The 27521-nt window shown below is 54.2% G+C and overlaps 2 protein-coding genes across 2 annotated transcripts; one reads left to right on the top strand and one right to left on the bottom strand.

Moving 5' to 3' along the window:
- Nucleotides 1-1573: 1573 nt before the first annotated feature.
- TP53 (tumor protein p53) lies at nt 1574-13616 on the bottom strand. Its single transcript, XM_027047532.2, has 11 exons — nt 13457-13616; nt 5685-5786; nt 5524-5545; nt 5176-5430; nt 4555-4741; nt 4361-4473; nt 4019-4128; nt 3604-3740; nt 3443-3516; nt 3063-3169; nt 1574-2525 (listed from the first exon to the last, which is right to left on the bottom strand). The coding sequence occupies exons 2-11, from the start codon at nt 5756-5758 to the stop codon at nt 2444-2446; spliced, it is 1161 nt and encodes a 386-aa protein (XP_026903333.1). The 5' UTR covers nt 5759-5786; nt 13457-13616; the 3' UTR covers nt 1574-2443.
- WRAP53 (WD repeat containing antisense to TP53) lies at nt 13609-26225 on the top strand. The gene is made up of 10 exons (XM_027047531.2): nt 13609-15126; nt 15262-15360; nt 15625-15736; nt 23888-23976; nt 24204-24294; nt 24388-24520; nt 25072-25280; nt 25474-25577; nt 25721-25855; nt 25970-26225. Exons 1-10 carry the CDS (start codon nt 14732-14734, stop codon nt 26214-26216), a joined length of 1614 nt encoding a protein of 537 aa, XP_026903332.2. The 5' UTR covers nt 13609-14731; the 3' UTR covers nt 26217-26225.
- The last annotated feature ends 1296 nt before the right edge of the window (nt 26226-27521 follow it).

Genomic DNA, 27521 nt, shown 5'->3' on the forward strand with positions numbered 1-27521 from the left:
AAGAAATATCCCAAATCCCAGTGGTACAGGGCTTGGGCTCTGAACTTGAGAGCAGGGGCCACGTCTGCCATGGGCCCCCACGTTCTAGAACAGAGCCAGGCAGAGGAAGGCACCGGTGAGTGCCTGTAGCCTAGACAGATGCCTGGATGAACTCGAGGGAAGGAAGGCAGGTAGGACCAGAGAGTCAGGGACCCAGTACAGGTCACCTCTGCCCATCGCAGAGTTGGCCTGCGAACCCAGCCTTGTTCCCAGCCCAGTGATCTATCGGCTCACGAGGGTTTGGGCAGAGCCGGATCGGATCTGCTTTCTGAAGGAGCAGAGCAGAAATGGACCCGGTCCCATTGCTGGGGACGCAGTCTAGGGAGATGCGAGTCAGGGGTGCCGGGTGCTGGTCAGAAGGCATTTTCAAGGTGACCCATCTGGAGGAGTGAGGAGAGGGAAGAAGTTTCGAGCAGCGCTGGTTTGCCAAGGCCCCGGAGGGTGGGGAGAGATGGTGAAGCTTCGGGTCTCTGAAGGAGATGGTTCCAGGTCTCCCGGGGAGCGTTTGGTGTTCCCCGGCGAGAGAAAGAGAAAGAAGGTGGTCTTGAGGCCAGGGGGGCTGGTGGGTGCACGGCCATCTGGGACCCTTGGGGCAGGCCACGCCACTCCCCACAGGCACCCTCAGCCTGGTTGAGGAAGCTGAGAGGACGCTGGCCCCAGAACCCTCTCTGGACCTTAGCACCCCTCCCTCTGCCTCCAGGGAGGAGGTGGGCCAAGCCATGTCCCCAGTGTCTGGCCGCCCCTCCAAGCGCTGGCTCTGGCAGCAGTGGGTGACGGAGAGAGCTCCCCCCCAGCCCCCCTCCCTGGGAGCCAGCAGCACCGAGGAACAGGACAGGCGGGGGAGCAGAGCTCCCCAACCTCAGCTCTCCTCCCTACCCCGAGAAGCCCTTTGAGGTTTTCCTGGCATAGTTTAAAGCTTCAATTCATTGAATTGCCTGGCCTGAGGCCCAGGATGAGGGGATGCCGGGAAGGCCCCAGCCCGGCACCCCGGCCCTCACCTTAGCCGCCCCCACTTTCCTGGGACCCTGGCTGGCAGGCCTCCCTGGCTGTCTTCATCCAACGGCACCCACCATCTTCCTCCTCGGGGACCCAGGTATCCTGCCCCTTTCTTGTGAGCAGATGGCCACCCCAGAGGCTCAGGCTTGCTAAATCAGACATTTAAATCCCATAATCCTTGGTGAGAGGCTGACAGAGGGGGGCAGCAGCCCAATCCTAGAAGCAGGGGCAGGAGAGAACCTTGTGCCAGCCCTGGTAGGGCAGGGGGGCGGGGGAGGAGGGACAGTTGGTTCCCGAGTTATGAATGGAGTCCCCCCCTCCCTTGTTGTCATGCAGCCCGCAGACTGACCCAGTCTCCAGCTTTTGTTCTCCTCCCGGAACCCCGGCGTGGCACCCCCCTTCCCTCCCCCCCCCAGCCCCCCCTCCCCCTCCCCCGGACACTCAGGTGGCTGCCTCCCAACATCACCTCCTGACTCGCCCCTGCGGCACGGCAGGCCCCACGCAGCCTCCACGGGCACCCGCCCCTCAGACACACAGGTGTTAGCAAAATTTTATTGTAAAATAAGAAACCGATATAAAAAGGGGATATAAAAAGGGGAGGGGGGAAGGGTGTGGGGAAATACGCAGATGTGCCTCGAAGAGTGCAAAAGAAATTGATCCTGAGGAGTCGGGGGCAGGGAACAGACCTTGACAGATACAGATCCTACACCAGGGATCGGATCCCTCGCGGGCGTAGGACAGAGTCAGACTTCCTTTTAGGAAGTGAGGTTCGGCGAGAGGGAAGACAGGATTCGGCCGGGCCAGCAAGGAGGGGACCCCTGACCAGCTGTCCCGGTCGTAGGAACTTGATCATCCCATCCACCAACAGGGACGTTAGGGAATCAGCACCGTGAAGGCACCAAGTCTCAGACATCGTGTAATAAAAAAACTGTTTGGGGGCAAGACATCTATCATTTCATTAACCCTCACAACAAACACCGTGAGGTAGGTATGGTTATTAGCATTTCATAAAAATGGACAATAAAATCAGGACAAATTCAATAGCTGGTTAAAATGGTAGAGAACTGGGCTTGCGGCCCAGCGTATGATTGGTTCTAGAACGCTCTTTATAGGCAGGAACATTCTCCTACCTCCCTCACGGTTCCTCATAGTAAAAAATCTTAAAAAACTCGGTTGGAAGGTCCCACCTCCCCCTACTAACCAACTACGTAGGCCAACTTTGTTAGCAGAGCCTTAGGCTAAGGTAAGTGGAAAAATTCATTGTGTTTCCGAGGCATACCTGTACCAAGCAGGGGAACAGACCAAGCTTGTGTGTTCAAGCTCCCAAGTCCCAAAAATGCCAGGGAAGGAGGACAAGGGTGAGGGTGTCAGTGGGGGGGGGGGGGGGGGGACCGGAAGCGGAAGGACATCAGTCTGAGTCGAGCCCCTCTCTCTTCAACATTGGCTTTTTATGGCGGGAGGTAGACTGCCCCTTCTTAGCCTTCAGGTGGCTGTTGGCGAGACAAGGGGCAGGGAAAGACATGACGTCAGTGAGTGGGAGGCGTGTCTCAGATCCAGGCTCTGAAGGGCCCCAGGCAGGAGCAGGGGAATTTAAGCTGAAATGGTCACCACCACCCGCGGATGTGTTTACTGAGCACCAGGGGTACTTCTGGGTCGTGTCGTCGTCTTTCCCCACCCCGTCTGACAAACAAGGAAACTGAGCCCAATAAAGGGAGTCGCGGAGCCACGCAGACCTGCTGGTGGTCGGCAGGGCTGGGGGGCTGTCTCAACCCTGCAGTGTCTCATACTCCCACATGGTTATCAGGCCTCTATTTGGGACCCCAGCTCTGAGCTAGGGGTTGCTGGAAATGACCAAGAGGCACGAAAGGGGGTGCAGGATACAACTGGGGGAAGACTGAGCAGGGCAGGTCCCACTGTCAGGGAGCCAGTTCCTTTTTGCCTTGAAAGTGGGATTAGAATGGAGTCCTGTGGCCTTTCGCGGCAGGAAGGCAGGGGAGCGGGGCTGGGAGAGGGCCCAGGTCACTCACCTGGAGTGGGCCCTGCTTCCGCCTGGCTCCTTTCCACTCTGGGCATCCTTCAGCTCCAAGGCCTCATTCAGCTCTCGGAACATCTCGAAGCGTTCACGCCCACGGATCTGCGGCAGGGGAGGAGGGGGATAAAGAAGTATTAGGGCGAAAGTCACAGTACCACTTAACGCACCTTGTGACTGGAGATCTGAAGTTAGGCACAACCTTGAGCCATTGTCTTAAGGCACCACTGCCCCCTACTGGCAAACGCCCTAATTGCAGGCAAAGCAGTCAAGCAGAAAACCACATTTTGAAACAAATCTTCAACCCAGTAATATTAACTTCAAAGGAATCGGGGCACCTGGGTGGCTCAATGGGTTAAGCATCCCGCCCTTGATTACCTGAAGGGTGAAATATTCTCCATCCAGTGGCTTCTTCTTTTGTGGGGGAGTAGAGCTGGTGCTGGGGGGCAGCGCTGGGAAAGAGGTGAGGAACGGCGAGAGAAGAGTAAATTTTGAGCCGAACTGCACCCTCCCTGCCTCCTCTCGTCCTGCCCGCTTACCTCGCTTAGTGCTCCCAGGGGGCGGCTCAGGGCAAGGCTCCCCCTTCTTGCGGAAATTTTCCTCCTCGGTGCGCCGGTCTCTCCCAGGACAGGCACAAACTCGTACCTCGAAGCTGTTCCGTCCCAGCAGCTTCCCACTACCCACGTAAGAAGACAGAAGCTGGAGGCAGTGAGGGAGATGGGGCCCCCCTTACTCCCCACCTCCTTCATCCTATGTGGAGCCTAAAAGCCTAAGGAGTATCGAGAAGCCGGGTAAGAGAAGGTCCCAAAGCCAGAGAAAAGAAAACTTGGAGGCGGAGGGTGGGGGACAGCAGAGGGGATTCCACAGGTGGGGATGGGAAGGAGCGGGAAGGACGGGACCCTCGGTCGCACGGGAGAAGAGTGGCCTGGGGCAGGGTGGCGTGCGGGTCCCTACTTGGAGTCTTCCAGGGTGATGATGGTGATGATGGGCCTCCGGTTCATGCCCCCCATGCAGGAACTGTTACACATGAAATTGTAGTGGATGGTGGTACAGTCGGAGCCGACCTGGGAGAGAAGATGGGGCGGAGTGAGGCCACCCAGCGCCGGGCAGGCCTGCAGTGTGTAGGCTGGTTTCTTCAACCGTGCCCTGGGGACCACCCGGCTGGCTGTGCACACCGCACGCGGCCGTGGGGAGGTTGCATAAGAAGGAGAAAAGCCCCCCCCATCGCCCACCTGGACGGCCGCTGACAAACCCCTCCCCCACCTCCTCCCAGAGACCCCAGATGCCAATGCAGACCTCGGGCGGCTCGTAGGGCACCACGACGCTATGTCGGAAAGTGTTTCTGTCGTCCAGGTACTTGGCATGCAAGTTTCCTTCCACTCGGATGAGATGCTGGGGAGGCGCCAGACCTGAGAGCAATCGGGGAGGAATCAGGGGCCGGGGGACCCTAGCAGCAGGCCCTGCCCCATCTGTAGCCCCCGACGGCTCACCATCGCTACTGTCAGGGCAGCGCTCGTGGTGGGGACAGCGCCTCACGACCTCTGTCATGAACTCTGACTTCTTATAAATGGCCATGGCGCGGACACAGGTTCCCGGTGGGGGCGGCGATCGGACCCACAGCTGCACGGGGCAGGTCTTCGCCAGCTGGCAAAACAGCTTGTTGAGGGGAGGGGAGTACTGTGAGGGAAGGAGAAGGGATGGACACAGGTCAGGGGACGAGTGCCCGGGGCGGGGGGGCGGTCACATGCACCAGCACCACTTACACACCAACTGGAAGCCGCGGGGGAAATGTGGCTCCGGATGGCGGGGTTGGGGGTCTTTATCCCAGAAGCTCACTTACAAAAGCCAAGAAAGGAGGGAGTGAAGGAAAAAAGAAAAGTTCCACGGCCCCGTGAGCGAGGCTGACTGGAACAGGACGGGTGCCGGAAGCCCAAGGTCAAAGGGGAAATGTCAACTTTGGGGCAGGGGCAAGGCCAAAGGTCACGGGCCAAACTAAATAGGTCGGATGTAGGAAGACTGACAAGAAGGTAAGAGAGGAGGAATCCCAAAGTTCTGAACAGAGAAAGCCAGGGGGGCTACGGCCTGGAAACCGGCCCCTCAGGGCCACTGACCGTGCAAGTAACCGACTTGGCCGTCCCCGACTGCAGGAACCCTAAATGGAAACCATAGGCGCCCGGGTAGGTCTTCTGCGAAGGGACAAAGGATGACAGGGGCCAGGAGATGGCTGGCGCAGGGGTGGCTGGCGCAGGGGCTGCTGGTGCCGGAACCGCTGACATTCCGGAAGCATCATCTGGTGCTTCATCCAGCCAGTTTGCGACATCTTCCGAGAGCGGCAGCTCATTCATCGCTGAGGACAGCTCGGAAGACTGCAGGGGGGAGAGGCAGGAGTCAGAGGGCCAGGTCTCCGGCCCATGTCCCCATAGTGTCCCCCCCAGCAGCCCCCCACCTCCAGTCCTTACCAGAACATTGTTTTCGGGAAGTCTGAAAGAGAAGAGCAGAACGTCAGTGCTGGGGTTTGTTTTCTACAGAGGCTCCACCGGGGGGCTGGGGAATGGGGTGGGTGGGCAGGACTGGGGGGTCCTGGGGGGCTGGCAGGGAGGCCGCCCCGCCCCCCACTTACAGGTTCCACAATTCCGAAAATGTCTCCTGGCTCAGAGGGGGCTCGATGGTGAGTTCCAACGGCGGCTCCTGCATTGTGGCCCCTGGGAGGACAGTGCGGCCGCTGTGGAGGGAACGAGGGTCCGGCCTGAGACACACCCAACCCCGGGGTCCCCCGTCTTCCCGGGAACAGGGCTGCCCCTGCCCGACCCTTTGCCAGCCCCTCGCACATGTCCTCCAGACACAAAGGTACCCAGAGAGGGAATCCCAACCTTCCCACCACTGAACCCACGAGCCTTCGTGGAAGGGTACCCTACTTCTGCTCTCTTTCCTGTTAAGAAGGATGAAGTGACTGTCAGCCACTCCCTCCACCTGGGGGACGATGCCTCCATGGACCCCTGACATTCCCCGCCAGATCCCTTCATCACAAAGCCTTCTTCTTTCTTTGTTGTTGTTGTTTTTTTTAATGCTTATTTATTTTTGAAGGAGAGAGGGACAGAGCGTGAGCAGGGGAGGGGCAGAGAGAGAAGGACACAGAATCCAAAGCAGGCTCCAAGTTCTGAGCTGTCAGCACAGAGCCCGACGCGGGGCTCGAACTCACGAACTGTGAGGTTCAAGAACCTTTGACAGGTGTCCTGTCAAAGAACCACCAGCCAAACTCTGTCATCTGATTCTAATTCCAGGGTGGTATGCCATCAGACACCTTTGCTTATTCCTTTCGGCTGTTGCCTCTGGGGGACTAGAAACTTCCTCAGTGCAGCCATGTTATCTGTTGTGCTCACCTCAGTAATATAGGTAATGCCAGATGCTTTGTATCTGGTTGGGCTCTCTAACTGTAAGTGAATTGTCGTGCCCAAGCCATGAGCAAGCGGGCTGTGAGTGGTCCAAGGGGCAGGCGAGTTCAGAGGGGTGGTCCCAGTCCCGGCCGGGGCACTTGCCACCATCTCGTGACACCTTCCCTGACTCCAAGTTTATCAGCTTTGCGAGAAAATACACCTGCCGTGTGGGTCCAGGTTCATTGCTTTTTTGTTGCTGTCTCGTAGGGCCTTGACAAACTATCACCCCCCACCCTCGTCCCAAGCAGCTTTTTCCATTATAATCTCCCTTAACATTCGCCTCCACCTGCGTGGGATCCAGGGCGCGCTTTCTTGTGGGTTTGGTTTGTGAAATCCTTTCAAGCACCTCGTCTCATTTGTCTCGGTCACCTGACAGGCGAGGAAGCCAGAGTCCCAGCGAGAGGTGAAGTGAACTGCGTGCCCGACACACAGGCGAATGAATGAGCTTTTATTCAAAATGACCGTTCAAACGTCTAGGAGTAAGATGCTTACTTCGTCACAGACGACTCTGCAGAGCCCTCTTTTGTAATCAGTTAAGGCTGGAGGTGCAGATTTGGGTTGACAAAAGTCCTTGGATTAAGAGGTTGGCAAAGGGCTACTTGTCACAGCGGCTAACGCTGGCTGACGGGGGTATTGGCTACGCACGTGCGTGGAAGGAAGCAAGACAGGGCCCCAGCGGGGAGTGATCCCAAACATTTAATTTGTGGGGATGGACCAAGACCCCTCCTCCATCAGCGATCAAAAGAACTTTGAGATTTTATGGAAGGGAGCTCAAGAGAACGGGGAGGGGGCTCAGAAGTCAGAAGGGTTGAAATTACACTGTTACTTACACTTGCTGGGTGTCTTAACCTGTCTTAACAGGCTAGCTTTTTGGCTTCCTCCTATGCAGGCACTGAGTTTTTGTGTGTTTAGTGAAAAGTCCCCAGGACCAGGGACCATGGAGCAGCTGTAGCAGACAGATCACGGGCTCGGGAGCCGGACAGGCTAGGCCTGCATCCCAGGCGCACCACCTAATATTCGCAGGATTTGGGGAGGTGAGGGTTAGGGTTAGGGTTAGGGTTACTTAACCTCTCGGAGCCTTAAGTGTCCTTTGCTCTAAAACTGCACCTTACTTATTACGGATGATGTAAGGAGCTGAGAAAAGTGCCTGGAACGTAGGAAGAGCCCAAAATGTGCCACAGCGGGGGCTGTGCGGCAACGGTTAAGTCCGAGACTCAGTCCCGCTGGGAGGGACACAGCCCCACAGACAGAGGTCTCCCTCTCTTGGTCCTGGGCAGCAACTAAATTCTCAATGTTTCTCTCGAAAATGCACAATCACTAGGAAACCTTTTCGGAGCAGGTACTCCCCACGGAGAAGAGCCTCAAGGGCCATTAAATGAAACTGTCAGGAGCGGAACCAGACTTTCCAAATGGCTGGGGAGGCAGGACTTGACATTGATATCCCTGGCGGGAAGGCCATAAACTCAGCTGGGACTCCAAGGGCAGGCCCACCCCACTACCATCATGACAATGGCTGCTGTTTGTAATCAATCCCCACAGGGGCCCACTGCTTTCGGTGGCTTATCTCATTAATCCTCTCAAGAAGCCTATAAGGTAGGTGTCATCAGCCCAGGGAACCCGAGGTTAAAGTAATTAAGTCACTCACCCGGGCTCAGGGCCAGGGATTTGAACCTGGGCTGTCCACAGCCACCTCCAAGCTCTAAATAATTATGTCCCCCCCACCCCCGGGGCTTCATCCAGAGCCTTGTGCCAAAAACATTTGTTTTGGCTGAAAGCTATTTGACTGGGGGGGAAGAAAAAAAAAAGAGGGTTCTGGAAAGTAGGGCAGCGTCTGGTAAAACGGAACACCTTACTACTTTGTACCGGGAGGCTAGCGCAAAAATGTTCTTCAGTATGGTTCCCAGATGGCAGGTGATAAGAAACAATGTTACTATCAGCAGGGAGTGGCTAAATGGCAGTGGTATCCTCACAAGAGAAATTTACTACAGCAATTTAAGGAAATGAATTTATTTGTATATGTGTAACTGGATATAGATCAGAAACCTGTGGATTAAAAAATACAATTTGCAGGGCGGGAGGTGGGGAAGAGTCAAACACAGTAAAATATACGTAGTTCATGTAAATTAGAAATACAAAGACTACAGTTGACCCTTGAACAAGGGTGGGTGGGGGTTAGGGGTACCAACCCCCTGTGCTGTTGAAAATCCGAGTGTATCTTTTGACTCCCCCCCAAGTTTAACTACTAATAACCTACTGGTGAGCTATGATCGTTTTGATAGGATAGTAATGGTTTCAGAGAAAGGGGGATATGTATGCTTATGGGAGGGGGGGTTACTGTCAAAGGGTTCTAGCTTGATTAATAAAGAAAAAAAAGGGGGTGCCCCGGTGGCTCAGTCGGTTGAGCGACTGACTTTGGTCCAGGTCACGATCTCGGTTTGTTGAGTTCAAGCCCCACGTCGGGCTCTCTGCTCTCAGCGCAGAGCCCGCTTCGGATTCCTCTGCCCTTCTCTCTCTGCCCCTCCCCTGCTTGCGCCGTCTCCAAAAAATAAAAAAATAAATAAAAAAAAGATGGTAGTCATACATGTGTAATTAACATACGGACTCAGATAAGACAAAATATTGTTATAATTATTTGGTGTACTTATTTGGTGGGAATCTAAGTGTTGTGTATTTTTCTAAAATAAAGCTAAAGAAGGAAATGACATAATACTCTGGACAATTTCACAAACGTATGTCTAGCTGCTCCCCAGAAGCCCACCAGTGTTTCTGAGGTAAAAAATCTACATAAGTCGAAATGCATAATTTTACCATTTAGATAGCAAAATTGGACAAATTGATACAAGCTTGTGACCCAGCCCTATCAAGCCCAAGATACTTTGCCATATTTCCTTCTAACAGTCATACAGCACCATTTATTCACTTTCCTTTCCCCACGGATTCATTTTGGGGCCTTTGTAGAGGACCATTTGACCACACTCATGTGTCTTTTCCTGGGCTCTAGTCTAGTTCATGGTTGTCGTCCGACTGTAGCTTTATAGGAATCTTGAGGTCAGGTAGTTTAAGACTTCCAACTTTGTACTACACTTTCATTTCGGAGTCAGCGGATCAATTTCTACAAACGAACCTGCTAGGATTTTGCATGGGATTGAATTAAATCACTTTTGACCTCTCAACACTATTGAGTGTTCCATCCATGAATATGGTACTGTTATCTACAACTTCCGTAAATTCTCTCAGCAATATTTTGTAGTTTTTAATATAGAACTCTCGTCCCTTTTTTTTTCAATTTATCCCCAGGATGCCATGTTTCAGATGTTACTATAAGTGGCATTGTTTTTACAATTCATTTTCTGACTTCAGATTCAATGGTTGCTATTATATAAAAATACAGTTTATGTATATTACCTTTAAAACCTGTGACAGTGCTATAATCATTTATCAGTCATGGTAGCTTTGCTTTTTTAAAGATTTTAGGGGCGCCTGGGTGGCTCGGTCGGTTAAGCATCCGACTTCAGCTCACGGTCCGTGAGTTCGAGCCCCGCGTCGGGCTCCGTGCTGACCGCTCAGAGCCTGGAGCCTGTTTCAGATTCTGTGTCTCCCTCTCTCTCTGCCCCTCCCCTGTTCATGCTCTGTCTCTCTCTGTCTCAAAAATAAATAAACGTTAAAAAAATTTTTTTAAAAGATTTTATTGTTTAAGTAATCTCTACACCCGACGTGGGGCTTGAACTTACAACCCCGAGGCCAAGAGTTGCATGCTTTAGCGACTGAGCCAGCCAGGCAGTGCCCTTCATGATAGTTTTTCAATGAATTTTCTATTAGCCTGGCTAACACCTTCAGTACAATGTTGAAGGGGTGAGAGTCCAATCCTTTTCTATTTCCTGATCTTAGAGGACAAGCATTCGGTCTCTCACTATTATGTATTGATGGTAACTCGATTGGAGATGACTTTTAACAGACTAAGTTTTCCTTTTTCTGGTTTGCTGGGGGGTTGGCTTTTCTTTTCGCTTTTCTTTTTTATCATGAAAAGGTATTGCATAACGTCAAGTGTTTTTTATGCAGCTGTTGAAATCATCATAGGATTTTTATCCTTCAATCCATTAATGTGGCAAATTACACCGATCGATTTTTTGAATGTTAATCATCATTGCAGTCTAGAGATAAACTCCACTTGGTCAGGATGTATTTATCATTTCTATATACTATCAGATTTGATTTGCTAAAATTTGTCACATTTTTGCATATATATGTGCTAGCAGGAATACGGGTCTAAATGTTCTTTTCTTGCAATGTCCCCGTCTGGTTTTGGTATCAGGATTCTGAGGATTATCCTAAAATTAGTTTGGAAATGTTACCTCTTCTTTATTCTGCAAGAGTTTGTGTTACATTGGTATTGTTTCTTCCTCAAAGTTAGAGAAGAACAAAGGAGAAATAGAATAGAAAATAGCATTAAGGTGGCAGACGTAAACCCAAATTTTACAATAATTTCATTACATTTAAATGGGCCAAACACTCCAATTAAAAGCAATTTAGTGGGGAAAGGAAGGCTGTTAGGAGCTAGGAGAACGGGATACCCATATAGGAAAAACCCAAAATAAAAACAAAACCTTGACCCGTATGTCCCATCATGATAAAAATTATTTTAAAATTAATTAATTATGGCTCATAGACCTAAGTATAAAGCCTAAAATCCTAAAGGTTCTAGAGAAAAATATCCTAGAGTATCTCATGACCTTGGGGTCAAGCAAAGGTTTTTCTAAACGGGTCACAGAAAATATTTGAAAGATAAAAGAAGAATCTTCTGCTGCTCCTCTTCAACAAATAGGCAAGCAACAGGTCAAACACAGGAGAAAACACTTGACAAAAGACTCCTATCCAGGATATATAAAGAACTGCCTGCAACTGAACACAATTTTTAAACAGCACATACACCAACTTAAAGAAATGGGGGGAAAGATCTAGAGTCACTTCCATTAAGACATAGGAATGGCCAATAAGCAGGTGGAAATGGATCAAAGTGCAGAGGACTCCAAATTAACACAACGATGTACACAATATTAGGAAGACTGACAAACCACACACATGTGAGGAAGGACAGATCTTGCTGGTGGGAATGCAAAACGGGACAACCGCTTTGAAATATAGGAAATTTGCAAGTTTACATCTCCTCGCTTACCTAGCAATTTCACTCCTAAGTAGTCGTCCAAAAAAAAAAAAAAATTGTACAAGAATGTTAAAAGCAGCTTTATTAAGAATAGCCCCAAACGGGAAACATCTCAAAGGGTCATCATAAGAAGAATGGATAAACAATCCATCGTTTATTCATCCAATGGAGTAGGCTAAATACAAAGCAGCAAAGCATTAATACAAGACTGATACACGCAGGAATGTCACACGGGTGAATGTCACAGGCATTACGCTGCAGGCGAGAAGCCTACACAAAGGAGCACATACTGTGTGATTCCATTTACAGGACGTTCTCCAAAGGGCAAAACTGGTGACAGAACCCAAAGATGAGGGTCAGAGATCGACTAGGAAGAGAGGCACGTCCACCTTCTCCGGGGCGATGACAATGTGTATTTTGACGGGCTTTACGCGGTGGTTAGTTGCCACGACTCGTCTAATTGCAGTCGGCGGAAACGCTACCCCAATTTCGGAACAAGCAGCACGCAAGCACCGCGCGCGGGGTCCAGGACGCAGCAGGTGCGCCGACCGCGAGCGCAGGCTGGAAACACCGCGCCCCAAGTGACTGACAGGCGGGAGGCCAGCCCCCCGCTCGGCTCGGCGGGCCCCGCCCCCTCCAGGCCCGCCCCTTCCGCCCCCGCGACGTTCGCTCTGCGTCCGAAATCGGAATGGCTGGGCTGCAGCCGGATGCCGGAGAAACCGTGTCTCCGCCACAGACGGACGGCGCATCGTCGCCCGCTTTCACCATTTAATTCTCAAACGTACCCATTCTCGAAAATACCCAGGGCTTGCCCTCGGCACGCTTTTTAAAACCCCGTCGCACGCAATGGTAGCGTCCGTCCAGCTGGCAGGCAACGGGGTGGAGCACACCATTCAAAGAGGGGGAGGGACTGAGGTTTGCATCAAAACAAATACCCCTTCCCTCCCCGAGGCGGCTGCTAAGTAGCTCGGGAAGGACAAAAAAAAAGTGGAGGAGGGGGCTAGTAGCCTCCCTCCGCAAGTTAGAGGAGCCTGTCGGAATGACATTTTGTCTCTACGCCCTCTCATCGGGTGCACAGTGAGCTGCTCCGGAAAAAGAAACCGGAAGCGCTCCTGTAAGTGGCAAAATGTAAATGCAGAGCCAAACAATAACAGGGCTCTTGGGCCTCTCCGGCCCGGACAGTCCTCCCGGGCTTCGCGGGCAAATCTCTCGTTGAGCACTTCCCACTTCCACAACTGACAGTCTAATTGGATTTGCTCCATCTAGCGGAGCCGGAGACCGGTTGGAAAGATCACTCCAGGAAGGACAAAGGTCCGGAAGTTATGGGACCTGAGCAGCTTGGGCTTCCCGGATCATCCCCCGAATAATCATTTCGGAATGGATCCCGAGGTTCCACCAGGATGCTGTGGGCCCTAAAATCTCGGATCACGGGTCCCCCAACCAAATTCCGAGATCCGAGCGTCTCATATCCTGATGCTTTGTGCGTGCTATTTCAGGGTTCCCCACACCCAGCCCTGGGATGGGGGTGGGGTGGGGGAAGAACCCTTTAGGCCGGCTGAAGGTCCCACTCTCCTGTTCAGCTCTGAGTTCGGCTGGTCCTAACATCCCCATCATCCACACCGAGGCCTCCCAACATTGCATTCCTATGTCGGTGCCGTCAACCAAGCGTCTATTCCCCCAAATCGCTAAGTCCCCAGTGCCCCATCCCCAGACCCCACAATTCTCCCAAGCTGAAAATACACGGAGCCAAGAGCCGGTGACTCAGAGAGGACTCATCTGGCTCAGGCAGGAGCTTACCCGAACCTCAGGGGAGCGTGTCACCGTCCTGGGAAGCACGCTCCGAGGCCGGACGCCAGAGGACCCCGGAGCCCAGCAGCTACCTGCGCCTAGGATGGTGGCTCTGGACTTTTGAGAAGCTCAAAACTTTTAGCGCCAGACAGAGCACATGGGAGGGGAAAATCCCAATCCCAGCAACCCCCGCGAGGCTCCTGGCACAAAGCTGGACAGTCGCCATGACAAGTAAGGGCAAGCAGTTCGCCGGGGGGCGGTGGGAGTGAGACAGGATTCTCGTCGTGCTGGTGCTGCAGCTACTTGACATTGGGGTGGGGAAGTTCGACCAGCCAGAACTGGGAGGGCAGAATCGGTGGAAACCATTTTGGAAGACTCCCGCCACTGTGTCAAATATGAAGGTGGAAGAAAGAAAGACACTTGTCATCCCTCTCCCGGATAGCTGGATAGTTTCTTCTCATCGGCTAAAATGCCACCTTTTTAGGAAGGACTTCCTTAATATCCCAATCCAACGTATTCCTTCAGATACTCTGTATCACACCATCTTGTTTAATTTCCTTCACAGCCCTTGCCGCTCTCTGCAAAGATGTGTTCCTTGCCTTAAATACACAGCAACGTAAGCCTTTTAGGGAGGGCAGAACCCTTGTGCTGCTATCTTACTCATTGTTGTATTTCTCAGTGCCTGGTACAGTACTGGGTCGCAAGGAAGAGCTCAATAATAAATACTTACTGAATGAATGAAAAGAGACGGAAGTGTGAGGAATTTGGCGAATGAGAAGCAAAAGGATCAAAATCAAGTATAGCGCTAGCGCCCTCTTGCAGGTGAGGGGGGAGTAGGTGCTTTAAGAGTGACGGAGGGAGACGGCAGGGGGAGCTCAAGCCCTTCAAACAGAGGCGGAAGCTTTCGGACTACAACACCCAGCAGCCACCGGGAGCCCCAGGGCGTGATGGGTACGGTAAACCCTCGTGACCTGTTACGTGCTTGCCCCGCCCCTCTCCCGGGTCGCCCGCGAAATCCGATCGGGAGGCGGAGGTCCAATTGAAAGGTGCGGCCAAATCCCGCGAGAGCGCGTGGCTCTTAGGGACCGAGCGGGTTGAGGAACGCCGAGCTTGCCACCTTGGTGTCCCTAGGTCCGCCTCGCCTTCCCGGGGTCTTCCGCCCCCTCCCGGAGGAAGGAGGCAGGCGCAGGTAGGTGCTCCAGTTCGGCGTCCGGAGCCTTGCGAACTCTGCGGCGGGGCGAGGGTTGCCCAGCGAGGCCAGTGTGGCCGCGCGTCCTCGGCAGCATGAACACGCCGGAGGCGCCCGTGTTAGCCCCGGACCCGGACCCGGCCCCCGCCCCGGCCCGCCTCTCTCCTCAAGCTTCCCTGACGGATAAAGACCCGGACCCTGAACTGGTACCACCGCCGGCCGATGGGGACGAGCCGCCTCGCTTGTCCCCAGATCCCAAGGCCGGTTCAGCTGGTTCCCAGGAGACGGGAGAGGGAGGCTCAGCTTCTATCTCCGCTCCCCCGGAAACGGGGTTCGGTACTCCTAGGGAGCCGAGCCTTCCAGTCGAGAAGCCAGAACTTTCTGAGAATGTGAGCCCTCCTGCAGAAGAGACGGACAGGCCGGAGCTGGGGCCCGGAGAGCCCACAGCACGTGTGTCTGAGGAAGCTCCTCCGGAGGATGAGGGATTCAGGTAAGTGGTGACGGCGTGGACGCAGAGATCCGAGGAGATTGGGAGCGTGAGATGTGTGCTTCTTCGCGGGTCTTGGGGCCCACTTCACCAGGCCCGTTTCCTCCTTGCCTTGTTGTCTCCCCATCTTCCTTCCAGCACCTGGAGCTATAGCTTCTCCCAGCTACCTCGATTTCTCAGTGGTTCCTGGTCGGAGTTCAGCACCCAGCCCGAGAACTTCTTGAAGGGCTGTAAGTGGTAAGTTAAGGGTAATGGGGCTGGGGGATAACCGTGCCCAGGATTTTTACCATAAAAAGATCTCCAGTTATCTTGGAGAAGAGCCCATCGAGGTGGGAGTTGGGAAGAAAGTAAAAGTTCCTCTTGGACTGAGCTTACATTTCACCTAAAAATATGTGTCTTCCACTTTTCTCAGAGTCTTGGGGTGCTTACCTACCCCCAGAGGGAGCCTGGCACTTGGAAGATAGAGCCCTGCCCAGCTTTCTAACTCTTTCCTATTTCTAGGGCCCCTGATGGTTCCTGCATCTTGACCAACAGTGCTGATAACATCCTGCGTATTTATAACCTGCCCCCAGAGCTGTACAATGAGGGGGAACAGCTGGAATATGCAGAAATGGTAAGGGTAGGGGCTGCCTCTGTCCCGTCACCGGACGCTGCACGTGTCAGTCCTGCGCATGGCCGGAGAAAGTTGAGCCCACGTGTTTCCTGATCGCAAACAGAACGTTTCTTCACGAACGTTCACAGGTAGCACGTTCTACCCTGGACGTGGAGATAATTTAAGGTGGCGTTTGCCCATTCTTTACTCGTGAATGTGTGTTTTCCATCAAAGAACGGTGGGTTTGTTGTGGCGGTATTTAGTTGACTTACAGATAATTATTGAACGACTGCCAATGTGTTAGTTATCGTATTTGGTGCCGGCATAAAGTGCTGAAGGAGACAGAAGAGCTGGTTTGCTGTCTTGTGTGGGAGACAGACGACAAACGTGGAAACTGACAAACGAGGAAGTTCGTTATAAAGGATAGCAAGTGGTGTGAAGGAAATAAATAGAACGAGAAGGAAGTAACCAGAGGACGCCACTTTACTTACTTATGTATTTTTAAGTTTATTTAGAGAGAGAGAGCTCGAGCACGAGCGTGCACAAGTGGAGGAGGGGCTGGGAGAAGGAGAGAAGAAGCCCAAGCGGGCTCCGCACCATCAGTGCAGATCCCGACCGCGGGCTCAAACTCATGAACTGTGAGATCATGATCTGGGCCAAGATCAAGACGTTTAAGCGAGCCAGCCAGGTGCCCCTAGAGGAGACCACTTGAGATAAACTGGTCAGGAAGGAGCTCTGAGCAGGAGACGGTTGAGTTGAGACGTGAAGGGTGATGGGGTCAGTTATGTGAAGAACGTCCCGGGAAGAGGCAATGATTTTACAGAGGCCCAGGGCTAAGAGGGAGCTTTGTGTGTTCAAGGAACGGAAAGTAGGCCAGTGTGCCTGGACTGAGGCCAGTGAGGGGGAGAGTGTGGTGAGGACGGATTCCACAACCCATATCGGGTTGGATCTGGTGGGTAGGCCATTTGGGGTTTATTTGGGAAGCCAGGGGAGAGTTTTAAGACAGAAGAGTGTGGGGCGCCTGGGTGGCTCAGTCCGTTAAGCGTCTGACTTCATTCAGCCCAGGTGAAGATCTCATGGTTTGTGAGTTCAAGCCCTGCATTGGGCTCTCTGCTCCTTTTCTGCTCTCTGTCTCTCTCTCAAGCATGAATAAATGTTAAAAACACACACACAGAAGAGTGAAGGGATGGCCAAAGTTTAGAAAATGGATTGTGGTGAGCAGGAGTGAAATCCGGGGGACCCATCAGGATGTGTTTATCGCGGTCCAGGTGAGAGACGGTGGTGGCTGGGGCCAGGCAGTGGCAGGAGACGTGGAGAGGTGTGGATGGGTTTGAAGTGTATTTTTTTATTTTATTCTATTTTTTTTTTTTTTACGTTTATTTTTGAGACAGAGACAGAGCATGAACGGGGGAGGGGCAGACAGAGAGGGAGACACAGAACTGGAAGCAGGCTCCAGACTCTGAGCCATCAGCCCAGAGCCCAACGTGGGGCTCGAACTCACGGTCTGTGAGATCGTGACCTGAGCTGAAGTTGGACGCTTAACCGACTGAGCCACCCAAGCGCCCCGTAGTGTATTTTGTAGGACGTGGACGGTACAGGGAAGGAAGCGATCACTGGCGGTGTCCAGGTTCTCGCAGCCCGGGGGACAGTGGTACGATTTACTCAGAGGAGGAAGCAGATAGGAGGAGGCCTCAGACAATGAAGCGTTTTTAGGTCTGTGTGAAATGTGAAGCTAGGGGAGAAGCCGGGGCTGGGATGTACTTTGAGAAGGGGAGGAGCACGTGGACGGGATCTGGCATCTTGTATACGATTCAGTGTCAGGACCGTGTGGCTGGAGGAGGAGGAGGCTCACACAGAGCCCGGAGCGCTCGAGCAGATGGGGGTGGCGTGCAGGACGGATGGCAGAGGCCGAGGCAGGGTCAGGTCTGATGCTGCTGAGGGCGAGACGCAGAGAATGGCGGAAGGCGTTAGTGACCTTAGCGGGAGCGCTTTGAGAAAAGCAATGGAGGCAGAAGCCCAGGTAGAGTGGGTAGAGGAGGAGATACAGTTCTTTGGAAAGTTTTCTTGTGGAAGGGTGTCGAGAAACGGAATGGTGGCCAGAGGGAATGTGGGGCCAAAGAAGGGTTCGCAGGGTGCTTCTGCAGCATCAGGAATAACCCCGTAGACACGGAGGAATTGATGCTGAAGGGGAGAGGGGGGTAACAGGTCCCTGAGAGGCTGGCCGAGGACAGGATCCGGAGCCCATCAGAGGACTTGGTTCGGTGGGGAACGCTGTCTCGAGGTAGGAAGAGAGCCAGCCGTTTGGGGGTCGGAGGGTTTCTGGGTCTCCTCTCTTGGCTTCTCAGGGAAGCAGAGAGGGAGCTGACCTGCTGAAGGAAGGGGGTCTGTGGGGAGAGAGCAGGAGGCGGGGATGACTGGTCCCGGCGAGTCGAAGATCCAAACTGGCAAGGAATGCGGTAACGTCGCTGTTCTGTGCTCAGCGTCCGCTAGAAATTTGTTGCCGTCCGTTTAAGGTGAGATCTGTTAAGTTCCTTGTGCATCGCTTCCCAGCAAGCGAATCGACCCTGTTTTTCCTGTGTGTGACACGAGGATGACAGCAACAGCACCCACCCCACACAGCCATCGGGAGCAGTAAAAGAGTTAGCGGAACGTGTACGAACCAGCGCCTGTTCTGTATTCGGTGAACACCGGTGGCGGGTATGAGCTGGGTCGAGCGTGGCAGAGGAGGCTGGTGTGGCTGGGAAAGGCGGGTGTCTCGAGAGCGTCTGCAGGGGCATCCGTGCGGCGACAGACTCGAATGGAAAGCAGACAAGGAGGTGGATCGTAAATGTGTTTTTGATGAAGCAGGATAATTGTCGTGGTGGAAAGAGAGCAAGTTACCTGGCCAGGTGGGAGACGGTGGCCAGAGATGGTGCGGTGACAGGAGCATCTGCGGGGAGCGAGGCAGTGAATCAGTCTCCTGAATCAGGGAGGGTGACAGAAAGGTGGGGGGCCGGTATGGTGGCAAGAAGTACGGCTGGGGCTCCTGGCTGGCTCAGTAGAGCATGGTGACCCTTGATCTCGGGGTTGTGAGTTCGAGCTCCACATTGGGCGTTGAGATCACTTAAAAATAAAATCTTAAGGTGCACCTGGGTGGCTCAGTCGGTTGAGTGTGTGAGTCTCGATTTTGGCTCAGGTCGTGATCCCAGGGTCATGGGATTGAGCCCCAAGTCAGACTCCGTGCTGAGCTTGGAGCCTGCCTAAGACTGTCTGTCTGTCTGTCTCTCTGTCCTCTCTCTCCCATCCCTCCCCTCTCCCCTGCTCAAACGCGCGCTCGCTCTCTCTCTCTCTCTCTCTAAAATAAAAGTAAAATCTTAAAAGAGAGCTTAAGGCAGCGCCTGGGTGGCACAGTTGGTTAAGCATCTGACTCTTGATTTCGGCTCAGGTCACGATCTAGTGGTTCATGGGATGGAGCCTGGAGTCAAGCTCTGAGCTGACAGCATGGGACCTGCTTGGGATTCTGTCTCTCTGTCTGTCTCCCTCTCTCTCCCTCTCTCTCTCTCTCTCTCTCTCTCTCTCTCTCTCTCTCACATACACAAAATAAATAAATATATATTTTTTAAATGTGGAGAAGCTGGAGTTTGGGGAAGCAAAAAGATTTGGAAATGGCTACCGTGAGCAAGGTTGACACTCACCCCGCCCCCTCCTGTCCCTGAGGTGTGCCCTGGGGAGGAGAACGAGAGAAAGCGGACGGCCACCTTGAAGATGGGGACTGAGAGAAAGTGGTGACGGCCGCCTCGAAGATGGGGGCCCAGTCCCGGGGACGGCTTGGTCGCTCACCTAACAGGCAGAGGTCGCCCCTGTTGGCGATCTCTGTGTGACATACAGGGCGCTCCAGGCCCGGTTCTTGCAGGTGTTGTCTCGGGGGCTGGGTGGGCATGGTGGGCCGTCCCGAAAGAGCTCAGGAGCAGGGGTCGTTAGAAGAGCTTCTGGAAGCGTGGCAGGTTGAGAATTTATCGCACCATTCGTTTAAGAAAAACGGGAATGGTTAAAGAGAAAAGGCATCATTAGCCACCACTCTACAAAATTCAGCCTTTAAATTATCCCCTCTTCTTTCGGCCTGTACAGTACGGAGGCTTTTTATGTGGTTGTGTTTCTACTGTAGATGGTTTTGTATGCTGCTTTTTTGTTTCGTTAACAGTCGTCTCCTAAGTGATTTCCGTGGTGCTTCGGTCTCCATAGTTACCGTATTTAATGGTGTATGAGACTACACCGAGTGCCCGCAATTGATGATTTTCATACCTATTCCCCTGCTTTGGGCATTTGGGTTGTTTCCAGGATTTTTGTATCCTAAATTATTCAGTGAACGTCTTCATGTGCTTTGACGGAGATTCTTTCCTAAGAGAAATTTGATGAGTAAGAAATACTCTAGGTCAAAAGTATCAATATTTGTTCTACATCTTGTAGACAGATACCCAGTCTGTTTTCAAAAGCTCTTCTGCTTTTTTTTTTTAAAACTGCTGTTAGCCGTGTGAGTGTGCGAGTTGTATCACAAGTGCACGCATCAGATGATTACACTTCATGTGTCTGCAAGTTTAGGATTTGGAAATGGATACAGTTAGTGTAGGTGGGGAAATGGGAGGAGGTCACTTTTGAGTATTTCCATGCACTCGTTTCTTTTTTTTTTTTTTTTAGTGTTTGTTTATTTTTGAGAGACAGAGTGCGAGCAGGGGAGGGGCAGAGAGAGAGGGAGACACAGAACCTGAGCAGGCTCCAGGCTCTGCGCTGACAGCTCAGATGCGGGGCTTGAACCACGAACTGTGAGATCATGACCTTAGCCGAAACGGGACATTTAACCAACTGAGCTACCCAGGCGCCCCTCCCTCCATGCACCTGTTTCTTCTTCCCAGCATGCTTTCTTAATTCCTCTCCTCCCTTCTGTGCCTTTTCACGGAGCTTTCTGGAACTCCTATCCCTAACTCCCCAGCCTCAGTCCTGAGTTCTGTCCCTGCCCTGGGGCCCTTGCCCGAGGCTTTCGCTCCCTATAGCCCTGCCCAGGGGAACCTGCATATCTCAGGTTTGGAGGGGGGCTGTCCTCATCCCCCAAATGCTGCATCCAGACACTTGCGCTCTCTCTTGTAAAAACTTTTCCTTTGAGGCTTGTGCCGTTTGGTTCTCCCTCATTCACCAAGGACACGGGCACCTCATGGCTGTCCTGTGCACCCCAAGTCTTTCTACCGTTGTGGTGACGTCAGGTATCCAGACCAGAAGGCTGGTCTCATCCTTTCATTTGCCCTGACCCTTCCCCCCCTTTCCCCCTATCGAGTCCCCTTATCTCTCGGTTCCATCTGCTTCTCCCTACTCCACTGTCTCTGCTTTAAGTCAGGTCACTATTGGGGGCCTCATGTTACTGGAACCGTCTTCTGTCTTCGCTCATCAGAACATTTTCTTTCTGACTGCCGATGATATGCTAGGTGTTGGGGAAAACGTGGTGAGCCGGACAGGTGTGATTGTTGCCTCCTCAGATGGGTACGATGCAGGGCGAGGGGCAGAGGGCTGTAGGAACACGGAGCGGGGCTCCTTGCTCCGCAAGAGGGGTTAGGGAAGGCTTCGCAGGGGAAGACGCCTCTGAGAGACCAGAAGCGTGATCGGCATTCAGCCAGGAGGAATTGTTGAGGGGAGCGAAGGAGGAACATTCTAGACCTGGATGCTGGTGTGTGTGAAAGCCTGTAGATCGGGAGTACGGTACGTTGGCACCTTCTGGGAGCTGGGAGTCCCACCGGGATGTGGAGATTCTAAAGGGGTGAGTACGGAGGGGTGCGCCATGAGAGGTGGGTAGGGGCCAACACCTGGTAAGGAGATCGGGTCTCATACTGAGGGTTACCCGGAGTCACTGAACGTTTTAAGCAGGAGAGTGACGCAGGGCCGGATTCCAGCCCGATGGGGTCTCCGTGGCCCGCACGTGGCTGCAGCGTGGAGAATGGGTGCAGGCTGGGGTGCGGCGGTGCGGGGAGGCCCGGAGAACACGCAGACTCGCACAAATGCTGGCAGTAAGGCGGTGGCTTTGGTGGGAACGAAAGGGCGTGGACACGTTTTTCGAGAGACCCCGGGGCGGCGGACCGGGCAAGATTTAGGATCGCCGGCCGCTACTTGGTCTTGCGCGGGCTGGACCAGGAGTGGAAAGTGGGTGAGGGGTAGGAGTGGTCAAGGCTGCCGCTCAGATTGGCGGCTTCCACACTTGGATTGGAGCCCCGGGTGGGGTTGGGGGGGTGGGGGAGTAGGTTTGAAGGAGGCGGAAGCCGGGTCTGTCACAGACAAGCTGAGTGTGAGGTGCCCGTGGGATGTGTGAGCGGAGCGTTGTGCCAGGCGGCCTGATGTGTGTGTTCGGAGCAGGGGCTGAGGGCATGGGTGCGTGGCATTGCGCTGAGGGCCAGCAAATAACTGACAAAGGGCTGTTACCCAGACGATTGAAAGACTCCCTTCGATCAGTAAGGAGAAGCCAGTAACTTGGAAAAGTGAGCAGAACTTACGAAGAGGTGTGCTTAAGCGAATACTGAACGTAGGTGAACGTCTGACCCCAGTGGTCATGGGGGAAAGGCAACTTCGTAGTCCAGTGAAATTCTACTTCACAGCCTTTAAAAATAAGTTTTTTTAAATGTTTATATTTGAGAGAGAAAGAGACAGCACGAGCAGGGGAGGGGAGGGGCAGAGAGAGAGGGAGACACAGAATCTGAAACAGGCTCCAGGCTCCGAGCTGTCAGTGCAGAGCCCGACGCTGGGCTCGAACTCACGGACCGTGAGATCGTGACCTGAGCTGAAGTCGGACGCTCAACCGACTGAGCCCCCCAGGCGCCAGCACAGCCTTTTATTGACAAAAACTTGGAGGTCTGGCCGCACCAAGGGGCCACCGGCACTCCCTTGCACGCCGCACAGCGGCGGTGGGAGAGTGAATCCGGATGATCCCTCTGGGCCAACGGGTGACCCCATCCGGCAGAGTTGGCAGAGTGGGTGCCATAGAGCCCGGTCATCTGGCAGAAGCTGCGGAGAGGCCCTCCCACACGCGTACCAGAATGTTCAAAGCCCTCCACCCAACATATGGAAAAACGTGGGTGACTGTCAGCAGAGAAGGATAGTGGGGGTGCTGCCCAACGGTGAAGGTGCCTGAGTTAGAGCTAAGCGTGTCACTGCGGTGAAATCCCCCAGTCACAAAGGGATGCAAAAGGTCTGGTACCATCGGTATTAAAGGTAAAGGCCACGAAAGACCATGGTAGATGACGTTGTCTGGGTGTTTCTCGTATGAATACATTTCTAAAGAAATGCACGAATACCTCTGAGGGAGGGTGTCCTTGGGAAGAAGTTTTAACTGCCTTGTATTTTCCTTTTTTAAGCTGGGTGGAGGAGTCACAGGAAGTTTTAAATATACTTCTTTGCATGTTTGAACTGTTTAATACAATTTTTTAAAGGATCTAACGGCATCTAGTAGGTGCTCAGTAAATATTGGTATCAATGGTTGGTTTGTAGTTTTTGTTTCTTTTCTTTTTTCCTTCCTTTTTTTCTTTAAGTTTATGTATTTTGGGGCACCTGGGTGGCTCAGTTGGTTAAGCATCAGACTTCGGCTTGAGTCATGATCTCACGGCTTGTGAGTTTGAGCTCCATTTTGGGTGAGCATAAGACCTGCTTCCCTCTCTCTCTCACTCTCTCTCTGCCCCCCGCTCATGCCCTCTCTCAAAAAAAAAAAAAACTAAAAAAATAAAGTTTAAGAATTTTTTGAGAGAGACAGACATCACAAGCAGGGGAGGGGCAGAGAGAGAGGGGGACAGAGGCTTCAAAGCGGGCTCCCCTCTGACAGCAGAGGGCCTGATGTGGGGCTCGAACTCATGAGCTGTGAAATCATGACCTGAGCTGAAGTCAGATGCAGGCTCAACCAACTGAGCCACCAGGCTTGTTTCTTCTTAAGTGTTTAAGAAGCAAAAGAAGAAGTCTGTATGGCATTTGGTGGCCCAAATCCGACACGACAGTCTGAGCTGATCCTTGACTGTTGAGATCAGGATTCTGTTCTTCGTATCGACACCATCTGCCTTCTCCCCCCGGTTAAGTGCCGACAGACAGTCCCCCTTTGGCATAAAGCTTCTGTAGCACGAGTCTGCCTCCTTTTCCTGCCAGTGACCCAGGCGTTCCTGCATCTCTGTCCAGGCCCCCGTCCTTCGAATGGTGGAAGGTGACACCATCTACGATTACTGCTGGTATTCGCTGATGTCTTCAGCCGAGCCAGACACCTCCTAGTAAGTGATGTCCTTTACCTCCCCTCCGCCTTCCCCTCTCATCGTCCCTCCCCCCCCCCCCCCAAGTTTCAAGGGGATCCTCTACGGAGAGCGAGCTAGGGACTGGCAGGGGGCTCAGGAGGAGGGAAGGCTGCTGTACCCTTCGATGCGGGCTGAGAGGGCCGGCCAGTTGGCTTCCTCCCCTTCCTTCGACAGCACCGGGGCCTCAGTGTCCGTGTCTCTCTCAGCGTGGCCAGCAGCAGCCGGGAGAACCCCATTCACATCTGGGATGCATTCACCGGACAGCTCCGGGCTTCCTTCCGTGCCTACAACCACCTGGTAGGGGCCTCCCCGCCCGTCCCAGGGATCATCCTCACCCAGCTCCCTCCCGGGGGCCACCTGAGGCTGTTTGCATGGCTTTCCTGCCTCTAGGACGAGCTGACGGCAGCCCACTCGCTCTGCTTCTCCCCGGACGGCTCCCAGCTCTTCTGTGGCTTCAACAGGACCGTGCGTGTCTTTTCCACGGCCCGGCCTGGCCGTGACTGTGAGGTCCGAGCCACGTTTGGTGAGCGTCTGTGCCTCCCAGGGGAGGAGGAAGGGGGAGGACACTGCCACGTGCAGAGGGGCCTCGTGTGAGCCAGGGGACCGGGCCCGTCACGTCGTCTTCAGTACAGCCCAGGGAGGCAGGTCGTACTCGGGGGGGCAGAGGAGAAAACAGATTCAGGGAGGGGGCGAAACTCTCCCAAGGTCAACCTGGTTCACTCCTGAGCCCGTGCCCTGTCGGCCGTGTGCCTCTTGATCTCTAAAATCTTGGTCTCTCTGGGAAATTGGAAGTGAGGCGGATTTCATTTTCCTATAAGCCTTTAGGTTTCCATCCCTTCGAGGAGAAACAGATTTGAGAAGGAAGAAATAAGTCTTGAAGAAGAAATTTAGGTCCTTTGTGGGGATAGAAGGATCTGGGGAGCATCAGGGATCTTTAGCCTGCTTGAGGCAGACGGGACAGGGGAGGCACTGGTTCCCTGCACGTGGAACAAGAGACAGAGATGTACCCTTGATCGGCCTGGTTAATGTCCGGCGTCCTTGCCCTGTCCCCAACTTTGTTCCGTCCCTTTCTAGCAAAAAAGCAGGGCCAGAGTGGCATCATCTCCTGCATAGCCTTCAGCCCAGCCCAGCCGCTCTATGCCTGTGGCTCCTACGGCCGTTCCCTGGGTCTGTATGCCTGTGACGACGGCTCCCCTCTTGCCTTGCTGGGAGGACACCAAGGAGGCGTCACTCACCTTTGCTTTCACCCCGACGGCAACCGCTTCTTCTCAGGAGCCCGCAAGGTAGGGGTCACGTCCTGAGATCCCAAAGAGGGTGCACAGAAGGCAGCAATGGGGATGCAGTCTGTGATGTGTCGGGGTCGGACGTGGGAAAAAACTAAGCCAAGCTAAGGGAGTGTCTGCAAACCTTGGGGGAAGCGGGGACGTCTCATGCGGGAGGGGGAGTGGACTCCAGGCCCCTGGTCTGTGTCTTCAGGATGCTGAGCTTCTGTGCTGGGATCTCCGGCAGCCTGGTCATCCACTGTGGTCCCTGAGTCGAGAGGTGACCACCAATCAGCGCGTCTACTTCGATCTGGACCCGTGAGTGACCGAGTCCTTCCTGCCCAGGGTCCCAGTGCCCCCGGGGATGTCAGAGCCCAGCTGTAGGTCCCAGCCCCTGGCCGTGAGGGGTTCCTGCCCCCGGGGGTGATGACTCCGCGTCAACAGGCTTCTCTTCTCCCCAGGACTGGGCAGTTCTTAGTGAGCGGAAGCACCAACGGGGCGGTGTCCGTGTGGGACACCAGCGGGGCCGGACGTGAGGGGAAGCCGGAGCCAGTGCTGAGTTTTCTGCCCCAGAAGGACTGCACCAACGGAGTGAGGTCGTCGGTTAATGCCACAGATCTTGGGGCTCGGGCTGGGGAGGGACGGGGATGCCGAGGGAACAGGCATCCTCTCTCAGGATGCTGACAGGCGCTGCCTGTCTCTCCCTGCAGCCTGCACCCCAGCCTGCCATTGCTGGCCACCGCGTCCGGTCAGCGCGTGTTTCCGGAGCCCACGGACAGTGAGGACGAAGGGGAGCAGCGGGGGGACCTTCCTCTGCTTTCCATGCGCCACGTCCGCTTTGAAAGTCAGCTTCAGCTCTGGTGGTGTGGGGGGGGCCCGGACACCGGGGTCGCTGACGCTCACCAGGACGGGCAGGGACAGGGAGGGACAGAGGAAGGTGGGGGCGAGTTGATATAAAAAGGTTTTGTATGGTACCAGGGTCTTTGTGTCTTTGGGGGGAGGCAAATGCTGGGGATGGGGCCGGGTGGGGTACAGGTGGGCCCCCTTGTCCAGCAGCGGTGGGGGCTGGCGGCTCCTTCCCGACACCGACACCGGGGTTGAGAGGTGGGACTAGGCGGGAGCCAATGGGGCTGCGGGGCTCGGTGTGAAGTCAAGGGAGTGGGGGTGGGGCTTCATGCCATTGACTGGCCGGTTGCTAGGCAACTCGGTAAACTGAAGGGGGGGAACCTGTTTGAAATCTCGGTCCCAAGGTGGGGGCGGCAGGGGTCAGGGTGAGCGGTGGCTGAGCAGGAGTGGCAGGAGCGGTGTGTCAGACTGTTGGGTGTGACTGCGTGAGACTGTGCAGACAGTGACAGACAAGACACCCGCTCACTCGCGCTCCACACTGTTTACCACCATCCGGCAGCAGAGGGACCATTACTCAGCTCTGGGGGAAGGGGAGCAGGAGCACCCGCCTCTCCCCTGGACTCCCCCAGGAGGCAGGCGACTGAGTGGCCAGAGCCAAGGACACATACGAAAGAGTAAAGGTGCCTCCCGAGAAACCACAGGCGTCACATTCCGTATTTCGGATAGATGCGGGACAAGGGCGGGAGTCTTCCATTGGGCGGCTGTCCCTGGTCCCGCTTCTCCATCCATCCGCTTGATTGGGGATGGGGGGGGGGGGAGTATGTTATTTCAGGCAGTGCCTCCGCCCCACCCCCTCCCTCGCCAGACACTGAGAAGGGGGCTCTGAAGAGACTGTCAGCGGGGGATCTGCTTTGGGACCTCACCATCAGAGGGAAGGGACTGGGGGCCTGTGACGGCAGAGGGGAGAGGAATGTCACCTCTGCCCAGAGATGCTGAAAGCGAGGGAGGGTTCTTACACCCAAAAAGGCAAACCCTCCTCCCTTCCCCCAGGATAATTGGAAACAGCCCTTCCGGCTGAATGTGGGTTTGGGGAAAGGTACTCCCTTCCCTCCCCCAGCCCCGCTTCCCCCCACAGCCGTCCAAGAAGGGCCCGAGTTTACCCCCTTAAACCCTCGCCTTCCACCCAATCCCAGGTAACAGGAGAGGGCCCAGGAGCCCGGGACCAAAAAAAACAAAAACAACGACCCCAGGAGGAGGAGTTGAGCGACCTGGGTTGGGTTTCCGCCTTTACCCCAGACTCCCCGTGTGACCTTGGGCAAGTCACGGGGCCTCCCCGAGCCTCAGTTTCTCCCCCCCCCCCCCCTGCAATGGGGAGCCTGCGGCTCTGCCCCTCCCACTCGACACAGGTAGTCGCGA

This window comes from Acinonyx jubatus, chromosome E1 (genome assembly GCF_027475565.1).
Source record: "Acinonyx jubatus isolate Ajub_Pintada_27869175 chromosome E1, VMU_Ajub_asm_v1.0, whole genome shotgun sequence".
Classification (NCBI taxonomy): domain Eukaryota; kingdom Metazoa; phylum Chordata; class Mammalia; order Carnivora; family Felidae; genus Acinonyx; species Acinonyx jubatus.

Excerpts from the sequence above, each read along its gene's own strand:
- WRAP53 (XM_027047531.2), top strand. The coding sequence starts at position 14,732 with ATGAACACGCCGGAGGCGCCCGTGTTAGCCCCGGACCCGGACCCGGCC. Across the intron at positions 24,295-24,387 it reads TCCGTGCCTACAACCACCTG|GACGAGCTGACGGCAGCCCA; the intron begins GTAGGGGCCTCC and ends TCCTGCCTCTAG. Across the intron at positions 25,281-25,473 it reads TCTTCTCAGGAGCCCGCAAG|GATGCTGAGCTTCTGTGCTG; the intron begins GTAGGGGTCACG and ends CTGTGTCTTCAG.
- TP53 (XM_027047532.2), bottom strand. The coding sequence starts at position 5,758 with ATGCAGGAGCCGCCGTTGGAACTCACCATCGAGCCCCCTCTGAGCCAG. Across the intron at positions 5,546-5,684 it reads TTTTCGGAATTGTGGAACCT|ACTTCCCGAAAACAATGTTC; the intron begins GTAAGTGGGGGG and ends CTTCTCTTTCAG. Across the intron at positions 3,741-4,018 it reads ATCACCCTGGAAGACTCCAA|TGGGAAGCTGCTGGGACGGA; the intron begins GTAGGGACCCGC and ends TTACGTGGGTAG.